The sequence below is a fragment of the Oreochromis aureus genome, linkage group 10, assembly GCF_013358895.1.
Source record: "Oreochromis aureus strain Israel breed Guangdong linkage group 10, ZZ_aureus, whole genome shotgun sequence".
NCBI lineage: Eukaryota > Metazoa > Chordata > Actinopteri > Cichliformes > Cichlidae > Oreochromis > Oreochromis aureus.
Window position 1 is genome coordinate 16,826,427 of NC_052951.1, and position 19,493 is coordinate 16,845,919.

Here is a 19,493-nt window from a genome sequence, read left to right on the forward strand (position 1 = left end):
AAAACGTCATATCGGATGCGTGGAATGATTATTATTATTATATCGGATAGGATTAAGAAGGTAGGTCATATCTAACTATAATAAACAAACCTTTGTCTTTTAGTTGGCATTTAGCTTTTATTAGCTAGAATAGTGGAAAGGGTTGAAAACAGGGCATCGTGACACACAGGGAACAGGCTGGCTCACATTTGAACCCATGCCCCTGCAGCAGCCTTCAGCATATGGGTCACCTACTCCTCCAGGTTTTCTACAGTGGCACCTGTGAAATCTGTTGGTTTTTGGGGTTTTTTATTGTTCTTTTTTCTCCTCCTAGACCATCAAAACTTAGACCAAACCCTGCCACACACAGACTGCTCGAAGAAATTAAAGGAACACTTATTAATCAGAATATAGCATCAAATCAATTAAACTTTTGGGATATTGATTAAAACAGTGCTGTAAGTTAAACAGCAGAGGAGGTTAATCAGTTTTAGAAGCTGTACTAGAGGGGCAACAATGAGACAACCCCCAAACAGGAGTGGTTTTACAGGTGGAAGTCACTGACATTTTTTCCCCTTCTCATCTATTTTGAATGTTTTTGGGTTTTTTCATTAGTTTTGCATTTGGCTTGGTCACTTCTGTTGGCATGAGACGACACCTGGACCCTACAGAGGTTGCACAGGTAGTCCAACTCATCCAGGATGGCACATCAATACGTGCTGTTGCCAGATGGCCATGAAGGAGAGTCCAGCGGATGGACAGTTATTGTAGGATAGCTGGACAGAGCCATAGAAGGTTCTTAACTCAACAGCAGGACCAGTATCTGCTCCTTTGTGCATGTTGGCACATTTCAGTAAACGTGCAAACTGAATTTCAGTGGTCATATTTCGCATTTCCCTACCAAAAAATTAAGAAATAATGGGTAGTTGAAGACTTATACTGTAGAAAAATAGTATTGCTGATAACAGCACAAACAAAAACTCTCCTGTTCTAAGTTCACCTTCTGAAATGCAAAGTAACCCGACTGTTTCCCCTCAGTCAGGGCGTACAAAATAGCCAGAGGTATTCTGCAGCTTTGGTGTGACCAACACTCAGGCTGCCCTAATATTGAAATGAAGGCCTGGGTTTCCAAGAGATACTCAGAGCTAATCTACAATTCTACAAACTCAGCTGTGGCCATATGCACCCATCCGAAAAGTCTGCGCGTTCGTCTCTCCTTGGCAGGGTACAAGGAGATGACAACACTCACTTTGAGTCAAAATGTGCAACCATGCAGAGCGCAACACTCAGGGCGACAGGTACTGTAGAGTTTAATCTGATAAAGTACTAAATCAAGCAGATATCTCTGGGACTTTTTTTCTCAGATGAAGTGAGAAAACCCTGTGTGTGTGTGTGTGTGTGTGTGTGTGTGTGTGTGTGTGTGTGTGTGTGAGAGAGAGAGAGAGGTATAGTGGATAAATAGATGGAAGGAGAGCAGCCAGGTGAACTTGACTCTAACCTGAGGGAAGGAAAAATGGGGCTAGAGAGAGGACTACCAGTCACACTTAAGTGTTCTTTAAGTGCTTTTCTCACCATTTACCTTACCTTACCTTCACACATAAACATCCATGCAGATGCAAGGAACCATGTGACACAAGTAAACACATGCTGCATTACTCTTGTTTCACTATTTTCCTGGCCAATTGGAGGTTGCACTAAAGAAAATGAGGCTGCAGTTTGACTGCCTGGGTGCAGGTATTAGAGCACTGTCAGACAGCGTATTATCCTCTGGGAGGCTAAAAATGACACATAATCTCTCACTGGAGTTGGGCTCTCACAAACACATTTCCATTGCTTTGAACTCAGCACCAAGTCTGAAGTCTTCTGACAATTTACTAACAATCAGACAATGTGTCATGTTTCTTGTTAACTAGCCCCCAGATGCCTCCCCGCACATATGCACAGTCAATTTGGCACAATTGTCTGTATCCCTAAATGAGTTCTCAGTTGTAAGTCGTCATTGTTTTATTTATCCCAGGCTGCCGTTTGGCAGTAGCATGATGAGGCCTCCGTGACACAAACAGTTCATGACAAAATCAAAGACGTCCTAAAAGGAAAGCAAGATTATAAAATGTCTGTAAAATAACACTTCATTTTTCTACATTTTAATCTTAAACCCAATAAAGAGCCTTGCCACAAACTACAGAAAATGAGTAAGGATGTGTTCTCAGCTTGATTATATATATTACAATTTTTTGATTTGACTTTTTCCTTTGTCCTAAAACGTTGGCTCTTACTCTGCTGCTTTAAATCTGCCAGTCTGTATTTGTCCAGATAGATGACAAATGGGTGTCTGAACAACAAGCGTGTAAGCTGAGAACCACGTTGCGCATAAAGGCAATGAAGACCCAAATTCATTACAGACATTACAGCCTTATTTCCAAAAGAGATACAAAATATTGTGACTTTTACTGACTTTCACTTTTTAATCTATATGGTGGCATTTAGCAAAAAATCCAGAGCACAGACATCATTCTGTCACTGTGAAGTCTCTAAAGTAAATCAATGCAGAATAGTGAGATGGTGGAGAACGCATACAGATTGCAATAGGTATTTCCCAGCAGGCATGTCAGTCCCCAGATAAATCATCTACACATTTCTCTTGCTTTCAGAATATTTAATCTACTTTGGTCCATACCATGCTGTAACTGGATGAAAGCAGACAAGGGACACGTGTGATAATGCAGTCCCACCGGACTTGTGCTCGCTTCTCGACTGTAATTAAAAATTGTCAGAATAGCAGCGTGACAGGAGTTTGATTCCATCTGTCTGCTGTGAGTGCAGGGTCTATTTCAGCACTCTAATCCTGCGTGCCTTAACACCCGCTAAGTCTGTGAAACAAGCATAATTAAGAGAAATTCTGTGATATGAGGGCTCCGAAGACAATTCAAAACAACAGAAATTCAAGCACTTGTTTGAAAGAGTGCATATAAGCACGTGCGTTTTAACATTAATACCAAGCTGAAATAAATCAAATCTTCTAAATCTCTGGAGCGAGACAAGAACCTTTTGCAAAGTTCACCACAGCTGCTGTGGTTCAGGTTACGGTACATCACATCTGGCGGCAAAATGGTTTGACCACAAATAGATTTTGAAGTTTTCTCTATGAAGCTGTTAGAACTTCTAGAAATGATCACTTGAAATATAAAGTTAGAAAGCTATTATTAGAATGCATTACCATCATCCATATCTTCCAAGATGTTAACTTTGGTGGTGGGGTAGTGCATTCCCAGACGTCCTCCCACAGGCAGTGACAGAGTAACGTTGAAGCTCTCTTCTCCCTCGTACAGGGAGTCGTCTATGATCACCACGCGGCACAGCTTCTCCCTCTCACCCTTGTCGAAGCGAAGGAGGCTGCTGTTTTCCTCGGGACGGGAGATGTAGTCCGAGTAAGAGAGGACAGTGGTGGGAATGGTTCCTGAGGCCGAACCTTTAAAAAGACCAGCAACAAGAATGGTGAGTACAATGCACAAAAACATAAAAAGAATCAAATATGGTTGAAAAGACCTAATGAAAAGACCATAAATGGTATCCTCTGTACAAAGAGGATGTGTTATTGATACAAATCTTTTACTGTAATACACTGTTCAAAAAAAATTAAAGGAACACTTTGAAAACGCATCAGATCTCTGTGGGAAAAAATCATCGTGAATAATTATATGGATATGGACTGGGTAAAGTGTGTAAGCAATGGAAGGCTTGTCTAATGGAAATAAAATTTATCAACCTACAGAGGTTTGAATCAAAGTGAAAAAATGATGCAGCAGCTTGCCCATTTTGCTAAAATTCCATTGCAGCAACTTAAGATGGTACTCCGCAGTTTGTATGGCCCCCACGTTCTTGTATGCATGACTGACAATGTCGGGGCATGCTCCTAATGAGATGACACCAGGTGTCCTGGAGGGTCTCATCCCAGATCTGAACCAAGGCATCCTGGACAGTCTGGGTGCAACATAACAGCATCACAGGGACTTAAAATGATGTGCTAGAGGTGTTTTACTGGATTTATGTCAGCTAAGAGTGGGGGCCACTCACTGCACCAGCGTAGGGTCTAAACATTTGTTTCACGGTTTGTTCGTCTCTCCATCTGTGAACGATGTTACAAGCAGCATAATGTTCTCTGCGTCTTCTCCAGACCCTTTCACATCTGTCACATGTGCTTAGGGCGAACCTGCCCTCATCTATGAAAACAACAGGATGTCAGTGGTGGTCCTACCAATTCTGGTGTTCTTTGGAAAATACCAATCAGCTTCACAGTGTCAGGCAGCGAGCACAGGGCCCACTAAAAGATGTCGAGCCTTCAGGCCATCCTCATGAAGTCTATTTCTGATCAGAGACATTCACACCAGTGGCCTGCTGGAGGTCATTAGTGTGACCTGGAGGAACAGGATGGCAGTGCTCTTCCTGTTTCTCCTTGTACAGAGGAGCAGATACTGGTCCTCCTGATGGGTTAAGGACCTTCTACAACCGTGTCCAGCTCTCCTATAGTAACTGCTTGTCTCCTGTAATCTCCTCCATGCTCTTAAGTATGTGCAAACCTTCTGATAAACCCTCACTGTGCAATCCTGGATGAGTTGGACACTGAACCTACTGTTCATTTCATTAACACCAAAGTAGCTGAAACTAATTAACAACTCTCTTTGCTACTTAACTGACCAGATGATATTCTCTGATTAAAAATAGTTCCTTTAATTTTTTTGAGCTGTGTATAACAACTTGGATTAAGAGCATAAAAATAAATATGTAAATAATGAAATGAAGAAAACATGAAGGTGTTGTGTGTATCAGTGCTACAAATCTGTATTTGAATTTCATAAGATTCAGATTTTCAGCAGAGCTAAACTTTGACTTTTAATTGCAGCAAGTCCATTAGGTCTGTCAGTGTATGGCAAGGAGCACAGAAGTAAATTTCCATCAAGTTTTGCCAAATTTGTTAGAAATCTTTCATTTTTCACATGCTGTCCACTTCATTAACCGTGAAAAGCAACTAATAGTATGGCTGAATTATTAAAAGGGAAGAGGATGTTGTGGAGCATGTAAGGAATCAAGAATTCTTGCAAAACTTAACAGCTAAGTGTGATCCTGCTGTGCTAAGGCTGCTAACATGTGATTTGTGAAAATGCAAATGCCGTGTGAACAGCTTCTTTTCCAGAGAGCTGACTTGACTTTAAACAGATTTAATGGGTACTGTCAAACTGCATAGGTGGTGACAAAAGCTGCACCCGACACTCCACCTACACATGAATATAACAAAGACATCGCCTGTCATCCAGACGCATATATCACAAGACTGAAACATGCCTCGCTTTTCAGGTTTTAACAATTATATGAGCTATTTGTTTTGTTATTTGAAGTAAGGACAGCTGAGACTTCATTATACAGGTGAATATAACGTATGTAAATCAGACCCAGCTTTTTATACCATTAAACAAGTGGTGCGATCACTGTGTCCGCAAATATGGCAGGATTGCAGCGTATACTGGGGGGGAAATGGGTTAGATGAGGTGAAAAAGGCCAGCCTGTACCCTGCTGTGTGTAGCAGACCACCATGAGCTCCTCGCTGATGTCTCCACTGCGGTGCACTGGGATGAAAAGCTCTCCAACATCTTCCTCTACTGAGCGGATCTGTTCAGGGAAAAATACAGTCGACTCTGTTTGGAAGGGGAAAAGAGAAAACGAGACAGTGAAAGAGAGTGAGAGTCAGGGGAAAAAAGGAAAGGGTAATGATATGTATAACAATCTGCAAAAATCCACAGTGCATTAGGCCATCAAGGACTAATACAGGCTTTTGTTCTGGTTCTGCATTAGCGAGCTGCAGCTGACATTTTCCTTTAATTTTTTTTTTATTCCATTGAAGTGGTGGTCCTGCAGTGTGCTTATTCATATTCGAGAATAACTCTCCATCGGTCTTTTGGTTTGGTGTAACCAGACGGGCTCTTCAAAGAGACCGCTTTAGAAGTTTTTCTTCTTGCCTCACGTGTCGCGGACAATTACACATGCAAGAGTCTGAATTCATACCATAGAGTAAATCAGCTGTTAGTTTCACCCATCTACAGCTCCATACTCAGAGGGGTCAATCATCTCTCTCATATTTTTTTCCCCGCCTTTCTCTCCGTCTCTGACTGGAGTTTTTGATTGAGGGAGAAACTTTGAGCTAGTGAAAGCATCATCTATCAAAGCGCAGAACTTACTGGCATTATAGAAACAATAAATTTTGGAGGCTATTTTCCACAGACGCACTGGGACCAATAAAAATACTAACAGAGTGGCCGAAGCTTCAGCTCGTCCCAGTTCTTCGCGTGCCTTCGTTTCGTGCGCTCTCTGAAAGAATCGATGACTGAATGATGGGAGGTGAAAAAAACTGACGAAAACTTCAATTAAAAAGGCGAGGACTGGAGCGTGAAACAGATTTATATCTGACTCAATGCCCGGCGTAAAGAGAGATCAGCAACCTGAGCTGGCTGTTTGGGATGAAGTCATCAACATAAGACAATCTCACACACAGCTGGGGGGAGGGGGCAGGTCGAATATTTCTTTTCTCTTATGATAAGTCGCTAAATTGTTCTCACAGTCTTCTTCCACCTCCCCGACTTTTTTTTCATTCTCTTCCTGTCCACAATCTGTCACTCCCCGGGGACTCATACAAGGAGACTGAGGTCCACCGCTTACCTATTCCACACACACGAGTAACGTTACAACCTGATTTTCTTCCCTCTTTCCACACACGTACTGTACACTTAGTCTCCTCCTCGCACTCTTCTATTGCCTCTAAATCCACCTACGGTTTGGAAAAGCACATTTTCAGCCAAGTGGGTCAAGTTCACCTCTTGGAGGAAAACCCACAGTCATTTTTAAATCATTCATGGGGATTGGAACATAAACACAGGCTTTTATGCCGGGTGTTAAAACGGCGAATCCTTGCACCTGATTTTCCTATTGTTTCACCAAACAAAATAAAAACTGTTTTTGTTTTCTTTTAGTCCAGCTTTTCTTTTCTTCCTATGCCTTGAACTTCTCCATTATTGATAATTTCATAAATATTCTATGGATGCTGGGATATTTTCCTTGCTGCTGCTGTTTGACTGTGTTGTGATAAATGTGCATTTTACTCATTACCACCTTGTAATGCTGGTCATGCCCAAAATGGAGATGCACATGTATAACAAATGAGCCTCTAAAAACCTGCAGTTAATAGCACAATATAAGTAAAACACAATACAGCGTAAGAAGATGTAGCTCCTCGCTTGAAAGCTCTGTGTTTACGACTAGAGACAAGTGTCCATGATGACACACAAAACACAAGTACGTTCTTGTTTGTTTAGCAGAATGACCCTGGTGCAAACGCAGTAAAAGTTGTTCTGATGTATTGTGTTCTTACTGAGAACACAAGAACTATACGACCACCTGTAGCAATGTGGCTGCTGCTTAGAGTATGCAGTCCAACAACAGGCGTTTCCCGTCATCTTTAGTCATCATTGCGTATGCATTACATATATAAAGAAGAAAATTTTAGCAATCACATGGGCAAACTGCAGGTAAAAAGTAGAAACACACTCACACATCTCTATAAAGTATGTATTCTTGCTTAAAACACCAGAGAAAAACTCCCAGCATCGACACAGACAAGTGCAGTTTGTTCGAGCAAACTCCACTCCTTAATTTTGGAGCACTTTTACTTAACGATCCTCTCTCCTCCTCTAAAGCTGATATTAGCCAAGCTGACATGTTCTCCAGGGAGTGACTCTCCGGGATAACCAGACGACCAGACAAAGCCCGTTTTCATCATTAGAGAAAGAAGCTGGAGTACAGCTAACGCCACAGGCATAGCTAAAGCTTCACCAACCCATTAGAGTACAGAGTGGCACATCTCTGTCACATTAGACAGTCCCCCGAGAAGACGGAAAACAAACCAGCCCCTGCCCTCCACACACTTCATAATTAACCCACTGGGGAGGATAGATTGAGGAGGGAAAATGTGGCATGGGGAGTGATACTGAGAAACAAAGGACAAGAAAACAAATGAGAGAGGGGTTGAGAGCAACTGCTGTATGTCACTATAATGGACGCTTCAGCGTTTCCATCTTTGGTGCTCAACTGTAATTACTTGGAAGTTGCACTGAGGAGGGGGTAATGCATGCAAAAAACTGAAAGTAAAAGCAGAAGGAGAGTAAATCTCGTCTGGATGGAGCAGAGGAGTCAGTTTGTCGCACCACTCAATATTCCATTAACATTTCAATTTGCAGGAAAAGACACAAAGAACTATGAGAGTGAAAATGGCAGATTATAACCTATTTAAGAAAGAAAGCGAAAGACACTGTGTGTGTGTAGATGTGTGTGTGAGTGTGTCAGGGTGTGATTATTCTTCTTTTTTTTATGCCTTATTGGATTTTAAGAAGTACAGATTGTGCTCAGTATTTCCATTGGGTATAAAAAACACTACTACCATTAAGAGATGAGTATTATCCCTATAGTAATTTTTCACTGGCTATCATGTCAAATATGTATTTCTACTCCTTTCCTCAGGGCAGAGCTGACAAGGCCTTATATTAGAAAATACTTATATTGACAGTTCTCGATTCTGCGTGTCAGGCATATGTATTTTTCAGCCTTCTGTAAAGAAATACTTGAGTGACAGAGGAGAATCTTTGTGCTATGCTTTATGCATTGCAGAAACTTCGGTGAATCTTCAGCTGTATTCTTCGATCTGGGTTAACAAAGAAATTATTTCCACTATGCACAGTGGTTTTAATTGATTTTAATTTGTAATGCTGGGTACATCCTTCAGAATAAAATAACATTTTAGTTAACCAGTAATGATAAATAATGTTGTCTCAGTTCTTTCTACTGCAGCTCAATGTATAGAAGTAAATAAATCATTTTCAGCTTTCATGTTGTGTCTGTTGAGAAAACAAAGGACACAAATCAGTTTAGCAGGAAGAGCGAACTGGATCATCTAAACTACAATGAAATAAAATGACTGTAGATGCATGCCTCTGTCCCTCTTCCTTTTCTGTCCAAACACATATAATAAATACAGGTGACAGATTAAAGGAAAAACTTTCTTAAGAACATGACTTTCAGATACTATTGTTGCTACCCTTTTCATTTTGTCTTCCATTTCATGTCTAGTTTACTATTTCTTAAGAACATGACTTTTTGAAGGTTTTGTCTTCCACATGTCTAGTTTACTCAGATTTTTTGAAGGACACACTGTACACCATGTCAAGATATCACAAGTTTCGGGCTAATAGTTCTTTGGGAATCACCTTGTTGAGGAAAAAACATTTTCTGCCTGTCAAGCTCTGTTATTGTTGGCAGATGGGAACAAATTATGTTTTACGACCACTTGCCAGTAAAGTGCCTAAAGATATTATTTAAAATAGTTTCTTAATTAATTGCATATCATGTGTAAACATAAAAGTGATTAATCCCACGTGTTGAGTTCATTTTTATGATTCATAAGTTCATGTTAATTGGCTTAACAAACAAATATAAAAACATACCTGGGAAAATGGTCAGGTAAAAGATCTGAGCTCTTTGGAAGCCAAAAAATGAAAGAAAAAATGAAGACACAAGGGGCGGCTAGATAGTTTAGCACAGTAATATAATTTACCACATGCCTGTGTATGGAAGACGTAATTAAATAAAAGGTATCATGTGCATCATTGTTTGACCAATAAAACAGAACATAAAGTTGCTAATCAGGCTGCAGGGAGGCAAATATGGATGCTGTACCTACATTTTCAAACCAGCAGCACAAATGCTTTATAAAAGCAACACATTTCAAAGGTGGGCACCAAAGTGTCACTAAGTCAGTGCTCAAGCAGTTGTAACCTACTGTCACAAATGTGAAAAATGGCAAAAATGATGATGCTGTAGTGAAGGAGACCTTGGACTTCTAGGATATAGAGCACTTAGTATTGTTAGATTAAAGTATAGATTTTTCAGTTCTGGTCAAAAATGTGTTTTGCAAAGTCAACATGAGATTCTAATTAGTCCCTCATTTAATGCTTTGGCCAACTTTAGCAATATCCTTAATTATGGCTGTTTGAACATTAATAAAAGCTGCAACAATTTACTTTGTAAAACCATATCCTGTTATTTGTTCATGATTTGTTCTTTTCCATTTAACAGTCAGGAGCTAGCTTACCTGCAGTAACTCTGGCCATTATCATGCTTTTCCCGGTAATGTCACTCAGTTCATCTGCCTACTTCTCCCACATCCAACACGCTTTTCTCTTTTTATCTAGTACACTAGAGGCCATGTGCTCTTCTTATGAGATAATTCTCCACCTGCATCATTTGTGAATAGTTAATGTTTGGCCTCATCTGGACATTAGTTCATTAGAATTCATAGGAATTACCTTAAGGTTGCAAGCATTAAAGGGGCCTTGTTGTAACATCTTGAAACAGTGTGAGCAAGGATAATATATGTGCAATATTACATCATAATTCAGTAGGTGATTCTATAATGTGTCTGCAAATTATCAAGTCGCTAAAGCTCTCAGAAAAATCGAGTTATGAGAGCAATAACTGCCTTACTTAAGTAAATGTATTTTACCACTCATCACCGCTGATAATTGCCACATAAAACATCTGTGTGTGTGTGTGTGTGCGTGTGTGTGTATGTGTGTGTGTGTGTGTGTTTTGAAGGCAGGGTAAAAGGTGCATATGGTAAAGACTGACCATCACTGGGATCCAAGATCTCAACTGTTGCCATGACGGGGAACTCTATCACTCCCATCACCGGCTCCGATAATAAAATTTGAAAGGTCTCTGCCTGCTCGTACTTCCCATCATTCAGTATCCGAACACGCCACGTGGCTCTGGTCTGTCCCGGGTTGAACTGAATTTGCCGCTGGGACCTGCCCTTGAAGTCCTCCTCCTTCTTTGCGCTGCCGTCCTGGGTGCCAATCCCTGAGAGGTGAAGGCGGTGATGGGCATGAAAGAGAAGGAAAAGACAAGAAAAGCAAACCAGATGAGTTAAAAAAAATAACAAAGGAGCGGAGACAAAGAAAATGACAATGAAAGGGTGACAGGCGGGAGAGAGAAACAGATGACAAACAGATTAGATATTCACACCCTTTAATGTTGTTCAGAGAGGTGAGAAAAAGAGTGCTTTGCTTCTGGTTTTTTTTCTCCACTGATCACTACAGTGCCTCAATGTGTGAAATGAATTTGTGACTGAAGGATTTAAATAAGCATATTTTAGCTTACTGAGATGGATTAGCTACCATAGTTGTTAGGTACGCATACATGAATGGGTATATGCGTGTGTGCGCGTCACGACCCTTTCCCTTCAAATGCCGCTCACTTCGTCTATAGCACGTCTTTCATGTGAATCCACTTTGCAGCAATCCATCAGACATTCATGCTCGCTGATACATTTCATAAAATGAGGAAAGCTTACTGGTACCAATGGGGTTACACATTAAACAAAAAGGAATCCAGGTGGCACAGGCCATAAAATAAAGCCTTACATTTGCAAATATGCTGCTCAGATTCCTTCCTCTATATTCATAGTAGCTCATGAGAACAAGGTGTGCGTAGCCAAGCTCATGCATGTGTGTGTACATAAAAGGATTTGTTTTCTTTTTCAGATGCTCCCCCTCCCACAAAAAAAGGAGACAAACGTATGCAGATGGGCCTGGATCCATTCAATCATACGCACAACAAGATCGCAGAGGCGAGTATTGTATGCAAAATCTGAGCTGAAAATAAACACACATGCCGGAATGAAAACCTTCGGAGATTATAATTATTTGCAAAAGCTCTAATATTGCTGTACATGATTTTGGAGTTTCTCGTCTCATTTCCTTCTATATTCTTTTTTCAGTCCACCAAATGCTTCTCTTTGGGCAAAGTGCTTTGGATGATGTTCAACAATAACAAAATCAAGTGAAGCACACTGACGGTCAAACCCTGCCGAACTGTAGCCGGCAACGCATTCAGGGTAACATCCGCTTTTGCTGCGTTTTTGTCAACAGCTCCACAAGTATCACTCGGCCTTTACGTTTCCTGTTTTTTTTCTCTCTTTTTCTGTTTTTTTCTCAACAGGAAAAGCCAAAGATGCTTCTATTGCTCGGTGCAGCCAAACTATCACAACATAGAAAATCAATTTCTCTGGGGGTGTTGAAAGCCTTTCCAGAAAATCTAAGACATGCCTAACGGAAGTGCAGTCAGGAGAAGTCTTGGATCCCTTTTTCTTACTTGCAGTGCTATCATCTTAAGCTGGGTATGTGTCTAAGTGAGAGCTGGCTGGTGCAAGCCTGAATCCAAATGTGAATTCAAATATCATTATTGTTACAAAACTACTGCTAAATAACGACATTGTTGGATAGACTATCAATGCTGGTTTCATTTGCTATCAAGTTTAAAGTCCTGTTTCAGTTTCTTCATTTGAGTTTAAAGTTAAATAAAGCACAAATGCTTGGTTGATTGATTTCCTTAAAGCACAGTGGAAATCCCATCACCTTTTTCAATCCTAAACAAGACATGACGTCTGTCAACACGGTGACCTTCTTATAATGAGTGCTAGTAGTCATTAATCTATTATTTTGTGATTACGATCAGCAATAGATCCACCTCGTGATTCTGTCTGGCAATCTGTGTGTGTGTCGTCACAGCAAAATGTGGTCCTCGAGACATCAACTGTAGTGTGAACCACTACAAAGACAGTCTGAGTAGTTTGACAAGTGCTTTTGTCTGACTGTCACTATGGTGGGCAGCTTTACTCAAAACACCAGCCTCAAAATGTAACGTTCAAAATTCAGTCATGAAGCTCCGCAGGTGTCTAGTAGTTTGGATCAAAATCAAGGCCGAGTTTGAAGATGAGTGTGATCTGAGCGCTCGCTGAAGACTCGCAGGGCTGAAACATCAACATGCTAATGATCATCCCTCCTGGTATTTTGCCACTGCAAGATGGTCACTATTATTCATCATTACGCAGAACTTATGGGTCAGACCATATTTGACATGATGAAACACAGACTTACACACCCACACAGAAACACAAAGTGAAAACAATACTCTTGCAGTTGGTAATAAATGCAGCAATGACAGTCTTTGCATTATTAAAAGCAAGAGTAGGACTGAAATCGGTTTTGCAGGTACTTTTATGTGCTGTTTAATGTTCTGCAACCAAGCAGCTAATTAGCTATCAAGCTTTCAAAATGAAGTTACCCAAGCACTAGTTAATGTTTATAAGGTTGTTGTTTAGAGTCCGTGGGTCTTGTGTTATGTAGCAGGGTGCTTATTTTCTCACTTTGACTGTCTCTGTTGCATAGAAGGATGATAATGGTATTCTGTCAAGTGAAATCAAAATAAGTGGGCAGAGTCGTTAAAGTAAAAAGTATAAGTTTCTTTCTTGTGGTTTTTTCTTTTTTCTTTTTTTTGTCTATGAATGGGATTACAGGGCAATTAATTTAGAGGAAATAGGCAAGGATGAAGCAACACATTGAACTAGAATCTAATGTATAAAATTATTGTCAATTAGTACTATTTAAGTAAAAAGAAATGTGCATCTTCCATTTGTAGTTGAGTTGTATTTGTATTTGGGAGCATGGCTCTGTTCTGGGACTTTTCCACCTTTCCATGTGCAGACATAAAAAGCCTGAAGCAGATCAGGGGAGGTCTGAAACAGCACAAAAGCAAGCAAAGGGTGGGTTGTAAAGTGGCTTGTTGGGGAAGCAACAGCAGTAGACCAGCTGAAACAACCTAAATAATATGGACAGAGTGTCAAATTTATAAACTAAATGCAAAGAATAGTATCAGCTAAGCCATCAGCTAATTTGGGAGTTAACTTTGTGGTGATGATATCTCTCAGCAGTAGTATTATGTCAACCAAACTGGGGATTAGTTTCAAGAAAGCTTGTTCACAAATCCTTCATTTATACTCTACCGTATTCATTATGCAAAAAACTTTATGTTTCAATGTGTTTTTTTTAATGGCTACAAACAAGTTGAAAAACAACAACCCGTCTGCAATAACCATATTGACATATTCAGACAGTCTTAACTGACTTATTTACAGTAAAATAAATTTTCATTGCTGCCAGAAACTTCAGCTAAAAGCCAAACAAGGGTTATTACTGGTCAGAAGAAATGGGGTCACTTTGTAGTGATTTAAAAGAGAAAAGAAAATAATAACATACATCAGGGAAAACATGTTGGTGGGAAAAGAAACGTGAGGTGAGAAAGGTGTTGATGGGAATTTGTGACCAAATGCTGAGGGAGAGCTAAAGCCTCCAAGCCCTCCCACTCCTGTGCAGTGTGAGTGATTAGACCATACACCTTGTTGACATCTTTTTGTAATGTTGTTGCATAGATGGATGGATGGATGGATGGATGGATGGATGGATAGATAGATGGATAGATGGATAGATGGATAGATAGATAGATATGTTCAGTGTGTTATGATTATGTATGCTTTATGCGAGTTCTTTAGAGTTACATTCTAAAAACCTAATTTGGAGGCCAAGAAACATGTAAGCAATACAGACTACATGAAGAATTTTTTAAAAGTTGCTTCAGCATTGATTCATGCGTGTTGCAAATTTAAAAATAAATCTGTGAGACTCTTAAAGGTCTGTAGACGATTCAGAACAGCAGCCTCGCTCTGGGCAGCTTCTCTGTCAAGAATGCAACACATGTATCTGTTCAGAGCACAGAACAAATGATGGTGCATTTTGATAAAGAGGAGATGACAGTCAGTGCTGTTGTCTGATATGGAAATACTGTATCAGGACTTGTTGTCATTTGCATTAAGAGGAACGTATGCAAAGAATCCTAAACGAGACAGCAAACTTCATCAATAACAAGGAAAGCTATCGCGCAATGCAAACACACTGAATGGCCATCATTTCAAGAAACACAGGATTATAACTTTAAAGAAGGGAAGCATGTTTGCTCATAGCTGAGTATTTCTATCTTATCTTCCTATTCTGATGATCTGTAGATCCACATCACATAAAACATCCGTACACCATGGCGTGCCTATTGGAGAGAGGAAGTGCTGTCCTTAAAAGGGTGGTGTCTCACTACACCACCCTCGATGGACTCCCTGGAGGGAAGAGGCACACAATTCCCGAGGTTGCGCTGGGGTTTCTTCTCCACTGGAGGATACATATCCTCTCGAGTGTTTTTGATCTCCATCGCACTGTTGCTTAGAGCCAGAGCGCCTTGTGTTTGTGTCTCCACAACAAATACAGACTCACAGATCCAAAGAGTTGCTTGCAAACACAAACACATATTCTTTTTCTAGCTGCAAACTTTCCTTGCGTTTATTCACTGTTGTAGTTTCTTTAGCTTCTGAGTAACCTCAGCGTGGCTCATTGTAACATGCACAATTCAAAAAAGAAAAAGCATGATGATTGCATGTTCATTATACTAGACTCATTTCACACTGAGGCAGCAGAGGTGGAGACATGCGGAAAAAAGACGAAGGGGTCCAACAGATTCTTTTCTCTCCTGGTGAAATGCAATTATCTCTTCATCCCTTCTGCTTGGCAACAAAAATGAGGTTGGAATACATCCCACAGGAGATAATATATCTTAACCTGGCAAAAGTACACCTCGTTAACAATTCATCTCTCAGGGCAAGGACAGACCAGAGAAGGACAGTGCTGAAATAAAAAAAACAAGTCTTCAAAGGATGAGCTTTGACTTATGCAATAAGTAAAAAAAAAGAAGAATGAGAATTCAATTCCATCTTGTGTCCCTATGGGGTTCCTCATATTACTCATACAGCAAGGAAGACAGGAAGCCAGAAGGAAATGGAAAAAGTAGAGGAAAAGAGAAGGCAAAGAAAGGAAATGAAAAGGAAGGGAAGGAAAGATGTACAGGAGATGTGGATCTGAGAATGGAAGGTTATGTGAAGGGAACAGTGTGAGAAGGTGCAAATGGAGAGACAGAGCTGAACCAGCAGATATGCACCGAAATGTGTAACAACCAAACAAAGGATACAACAGAAGAGGAAGGCAGAGTGGGAATAAACAGCCAATGAGCACAGCATTGGACAGACCAATATCCACCCAATATACTGTCCAAAATTTGGAGTGAGACTGAAGGGAAAAAAGGTAGGTATAACACAAATAAGGGAACTTATAGAAAAAAACAGTTGATGTCAAACACCGAAGGCTAGACTATTAGTCAGTAACGGCGCAAGAAAAGGAGAGATGGTGCCTTTGATGAGCAAAAGGAGGTTAGAAGCAAAAGGACATCTCTACCGTAAGATGAGGTGAGGTGATTACGGATAAAAGGGAAAGAATGTGAGACGAGCTAAGTGGGCCGACAAATCACTGGGATGGATGCTTTGGCAGAAGGAAAACAGCGACGGGACTTAATTAGCGGGATTTAGGCTGCACGTTTACATGTTTGGTCGAGAGTGGAATTTTATTGCTTTTATAAAAGATGAGAAAGCAAGGTGAAAGCTTAAAAAGTAAAAGAAGAGGATAGAATTCGGTCTAATCCGCATGGCCTTGTCTAGCCCTGTTCTGCCTGAGCTGTGCTTTGCGGGAGCATCTTTGAACCCTGATCTTATCTCTGTGTTCCTCCTTCACTGATCCTCTCTACCTGAACATCCTGTTGTGATGGACCATGTGTAACAACTCTCCTCCACTGTTGCCTGGCACCACACCAGCTTTCATCAGCTAACCCTTGCAACAGCAGCAGCAAGCTTCTGGCAACATCATCAGGCGGTTTTCTCTCTGCCTTTCAATCCTTGACACAATCCCCATCAAATCCAATGCAATTTTTCCAACTATTTCCACATACGTTATATACTTTTAACATTTTTTTAGAGCTGTAACAGTTTCATAATGGGATCCACGAGTCTGTCAGTAGAATTAATAAAAATATTCTTTTCAGATGCAAATATTTTGCTGCATTTTTTTTTCTGTTTTATAGTAAAGCTATAGTAGTTATTAAAGTCATGCACCTCACCTCAGTCCAGCTCGTGTTTCCCAAGGCCGGAACAAAACCGCAGAACAAGCAAGAAATGAAAAAAATAGCTGTTCTGCAGCAGTTCTCCTTGTATTTGTGTAAAAGACTTTAGACACTGGCTGCCACTTATTACCGAGTCTACTGAAAGGTAGCGAAACTTTAATGCCAGCTGCCATACGTGTCTTTCATTTCATCATCAAGGTTTTCCTCTTCTGCTGGATCTGAGCTTTGTCCATCAAAACGGGTCTCGTAATGAGCCCTCCTGAATTTCACTCAGAATTCTGTCCATTTATTTCTTTTATAACTGCAAATGCAACAACACTCATGTGTTAATATTTTGCAATGAAAATAAAAAGGGAAAAAGCTCATAAGGCAAAATAGAGTTTGTACCATTCTAACAAACCTGAAAGTCAATATTCGCTATGATCGCCTTTAATCTTCAACGCCACCTGAACTGTCTTAGGCAAACTTTGTTGTAATTTCTTTAAGTAATCTTCAGGAACAGTTTTCCAGGTTTCTTAAAGGACATTCAAGGCTCTTCTTTGAATGTTGGCCGTGTGCTGTTACATTGAGTAACGGTGAGGTCAGGCCATGACTGATGAGTTTCTCCCCGTGTGTTTGGGATCAATGTCAGGCTGAAAATTGAAGCCACTGCCAATCACATGGTTTCCTTCAGAAATCTGATGCTACTTTTCTGTTCATAATTCTATCAGGTTAGACAAGAACCCCAACACAACTGGCTGAAATGGATGCATCAAACCATGACAGAACATCCATCGTGTTTTACAGAAGGCTGCAGACTATCATTGTTGTCTCTATCCTGACCTCCTCAGTACATACTGACAAAGACTTGAAACAGAAATTTAAAATTTGGGATCATCACTCCATCAGAGCTGTTAGCAGTGATTTTTAGTCTAGTTCTTGTGTAATTTGGCATACCTCAGCCTTTTCTCTCTGTTTTAATTCTTTAAGAATGGCTTCTTGACAGCCACCCTTCCACTGAGACCATTTCTGCCGAGGCTTCAGCAAAAAGTACCTGGATCAAGTCGAGGGTAGGATACATCTCTCAGGTACTGTGTCGGGTTTTGCTGGATTTTTTTTTTCATCTGTCTTAAGGACATGACTTTCAGATACTGTTGATCTGCTGTAGATATTTTTTAGGCTTGCCCTTTTCTTTTGTTCTTCATTTGTCCAGTTTCTTCCAATTTTGAAATATGAAAAGGTCTCGGCTAATAGCTCTTTACCTGTCAAACTGTGTTATCTTTGGCATTTTTTCATAAATAACCTAAAGACAGGAACAAATGATTTGCTTTGCCAACAGGCTGCTAGTAAAGAAAGTGCCGAAAGATACAATTTGAATTGGTTGCTTGCTAAGTTGTTAGTTATGTGCAGGCACGACACTGGCCCTTGTGACTGTTTTATATATCTTACTGCAGTTTTTACATTTTTGCAATAGAAATTAATTAGTTTTAAATACTAAACATAACTATAAATACATGTCTGTGTATAGCAACAACAACAAAGCAACATCCCTTAGCTGACAGTTAACAATAACAAGGGAGAATGAAGAAACCTATGAAGAAAAACATGTTGGTTATTTTTTACATTTGTACATTGATCACTGTTGCTCTAGACTTCACCATATTTTATTATTAGTGCCTAAACAGTGCCACAAAGGCCATATTAAAACAAATAGACTGAAATTTGAACACTCCATGTGTATTTGCACTTAGAGTGATTTAGGTTGGTGCTGTGGAGGAACGGTGCACTTATTCTCTTAAGACTAACGGCACTTTCAGCTACTCTCTTATTTCCCAAGGGATCACCAGAGCAGATGGTAAATGGTAAATGGACTGATTCTTATATAGCGCTTTTCTACTCTCACGGAGTACTCAAAGCACTCTATACAACATGCCTCATTCACCCAATCACACCCATTCTTACAAGCACTTTATCTTAGTGCTTTCTAACAAATTCATACATTCATACTCCGATGGATGCATCGGAGAGCAAGTTGGGGTTAGTATCTTGCCCAAGGATACTTGACATGCAGACTGGAGGAGCCAGGGATCGAACCGCCGACCTTCTGATCAGTAGGTGACCTGCTCTACCTCCTGAGCTACAGCCAGTCAGATGGATCTGTATCTTCTGATTTGGCTCAGATTTTATACACAGGATGCCCTTTCTGATGCAAGACGCCCATTGATCGAGGCATGGGAACAGCACTTGAAATTTGCTTGTTAGTGGCCCCCAGAGGCTGGGTTTATGTCCCTCACTAACCACTACACTGGGGTACAACTCCTATGCTCTTAAGACTACAATAAACATTTCTTTCTTCTTGATTTTTGCCTTCCTCTAAAAATGTACTAACCATGTAAGTGCACATGGATAACACATTCATGCATAGCGGCACGTCGGCATGCCATGTTAGGCATTCCTTTTAAAATGCTGGCTTGAAAGTCGATGTGTGCGTATGTGTGTGTGTGTGTGTGTGTGTGTGTGTACTATGTGAGTGTGGTCAGAGATAACCAGGT

At 40.4% G+C, this 19,493-nt stretch overlaps 1 protein-coding gene across 1 annotated transcript in view; it reads right to left on the reverse strand.

The window, feature by feature from the left end:
* LOC116331405 (FRAS1-related extracellular matrix protein 2-like) overlaps positions 1–19,493 on the reverse strand; it is a 71,718-nt gene that overhangs the window by 17,674 nt on the left and 34,551 nt on the right. Inside the window, 3 exon segments of the mRNA XM_039618099.1 lie at positions 3,197–3,448; positions 5,544–5,669; positions 10,705–10,935. Of these exon segments, the coding sequence (XP_039474033.1) occupies positions 3,197–3,448; positions 5,544–5,669; positions 10,705–10,935 (609 nt within the window).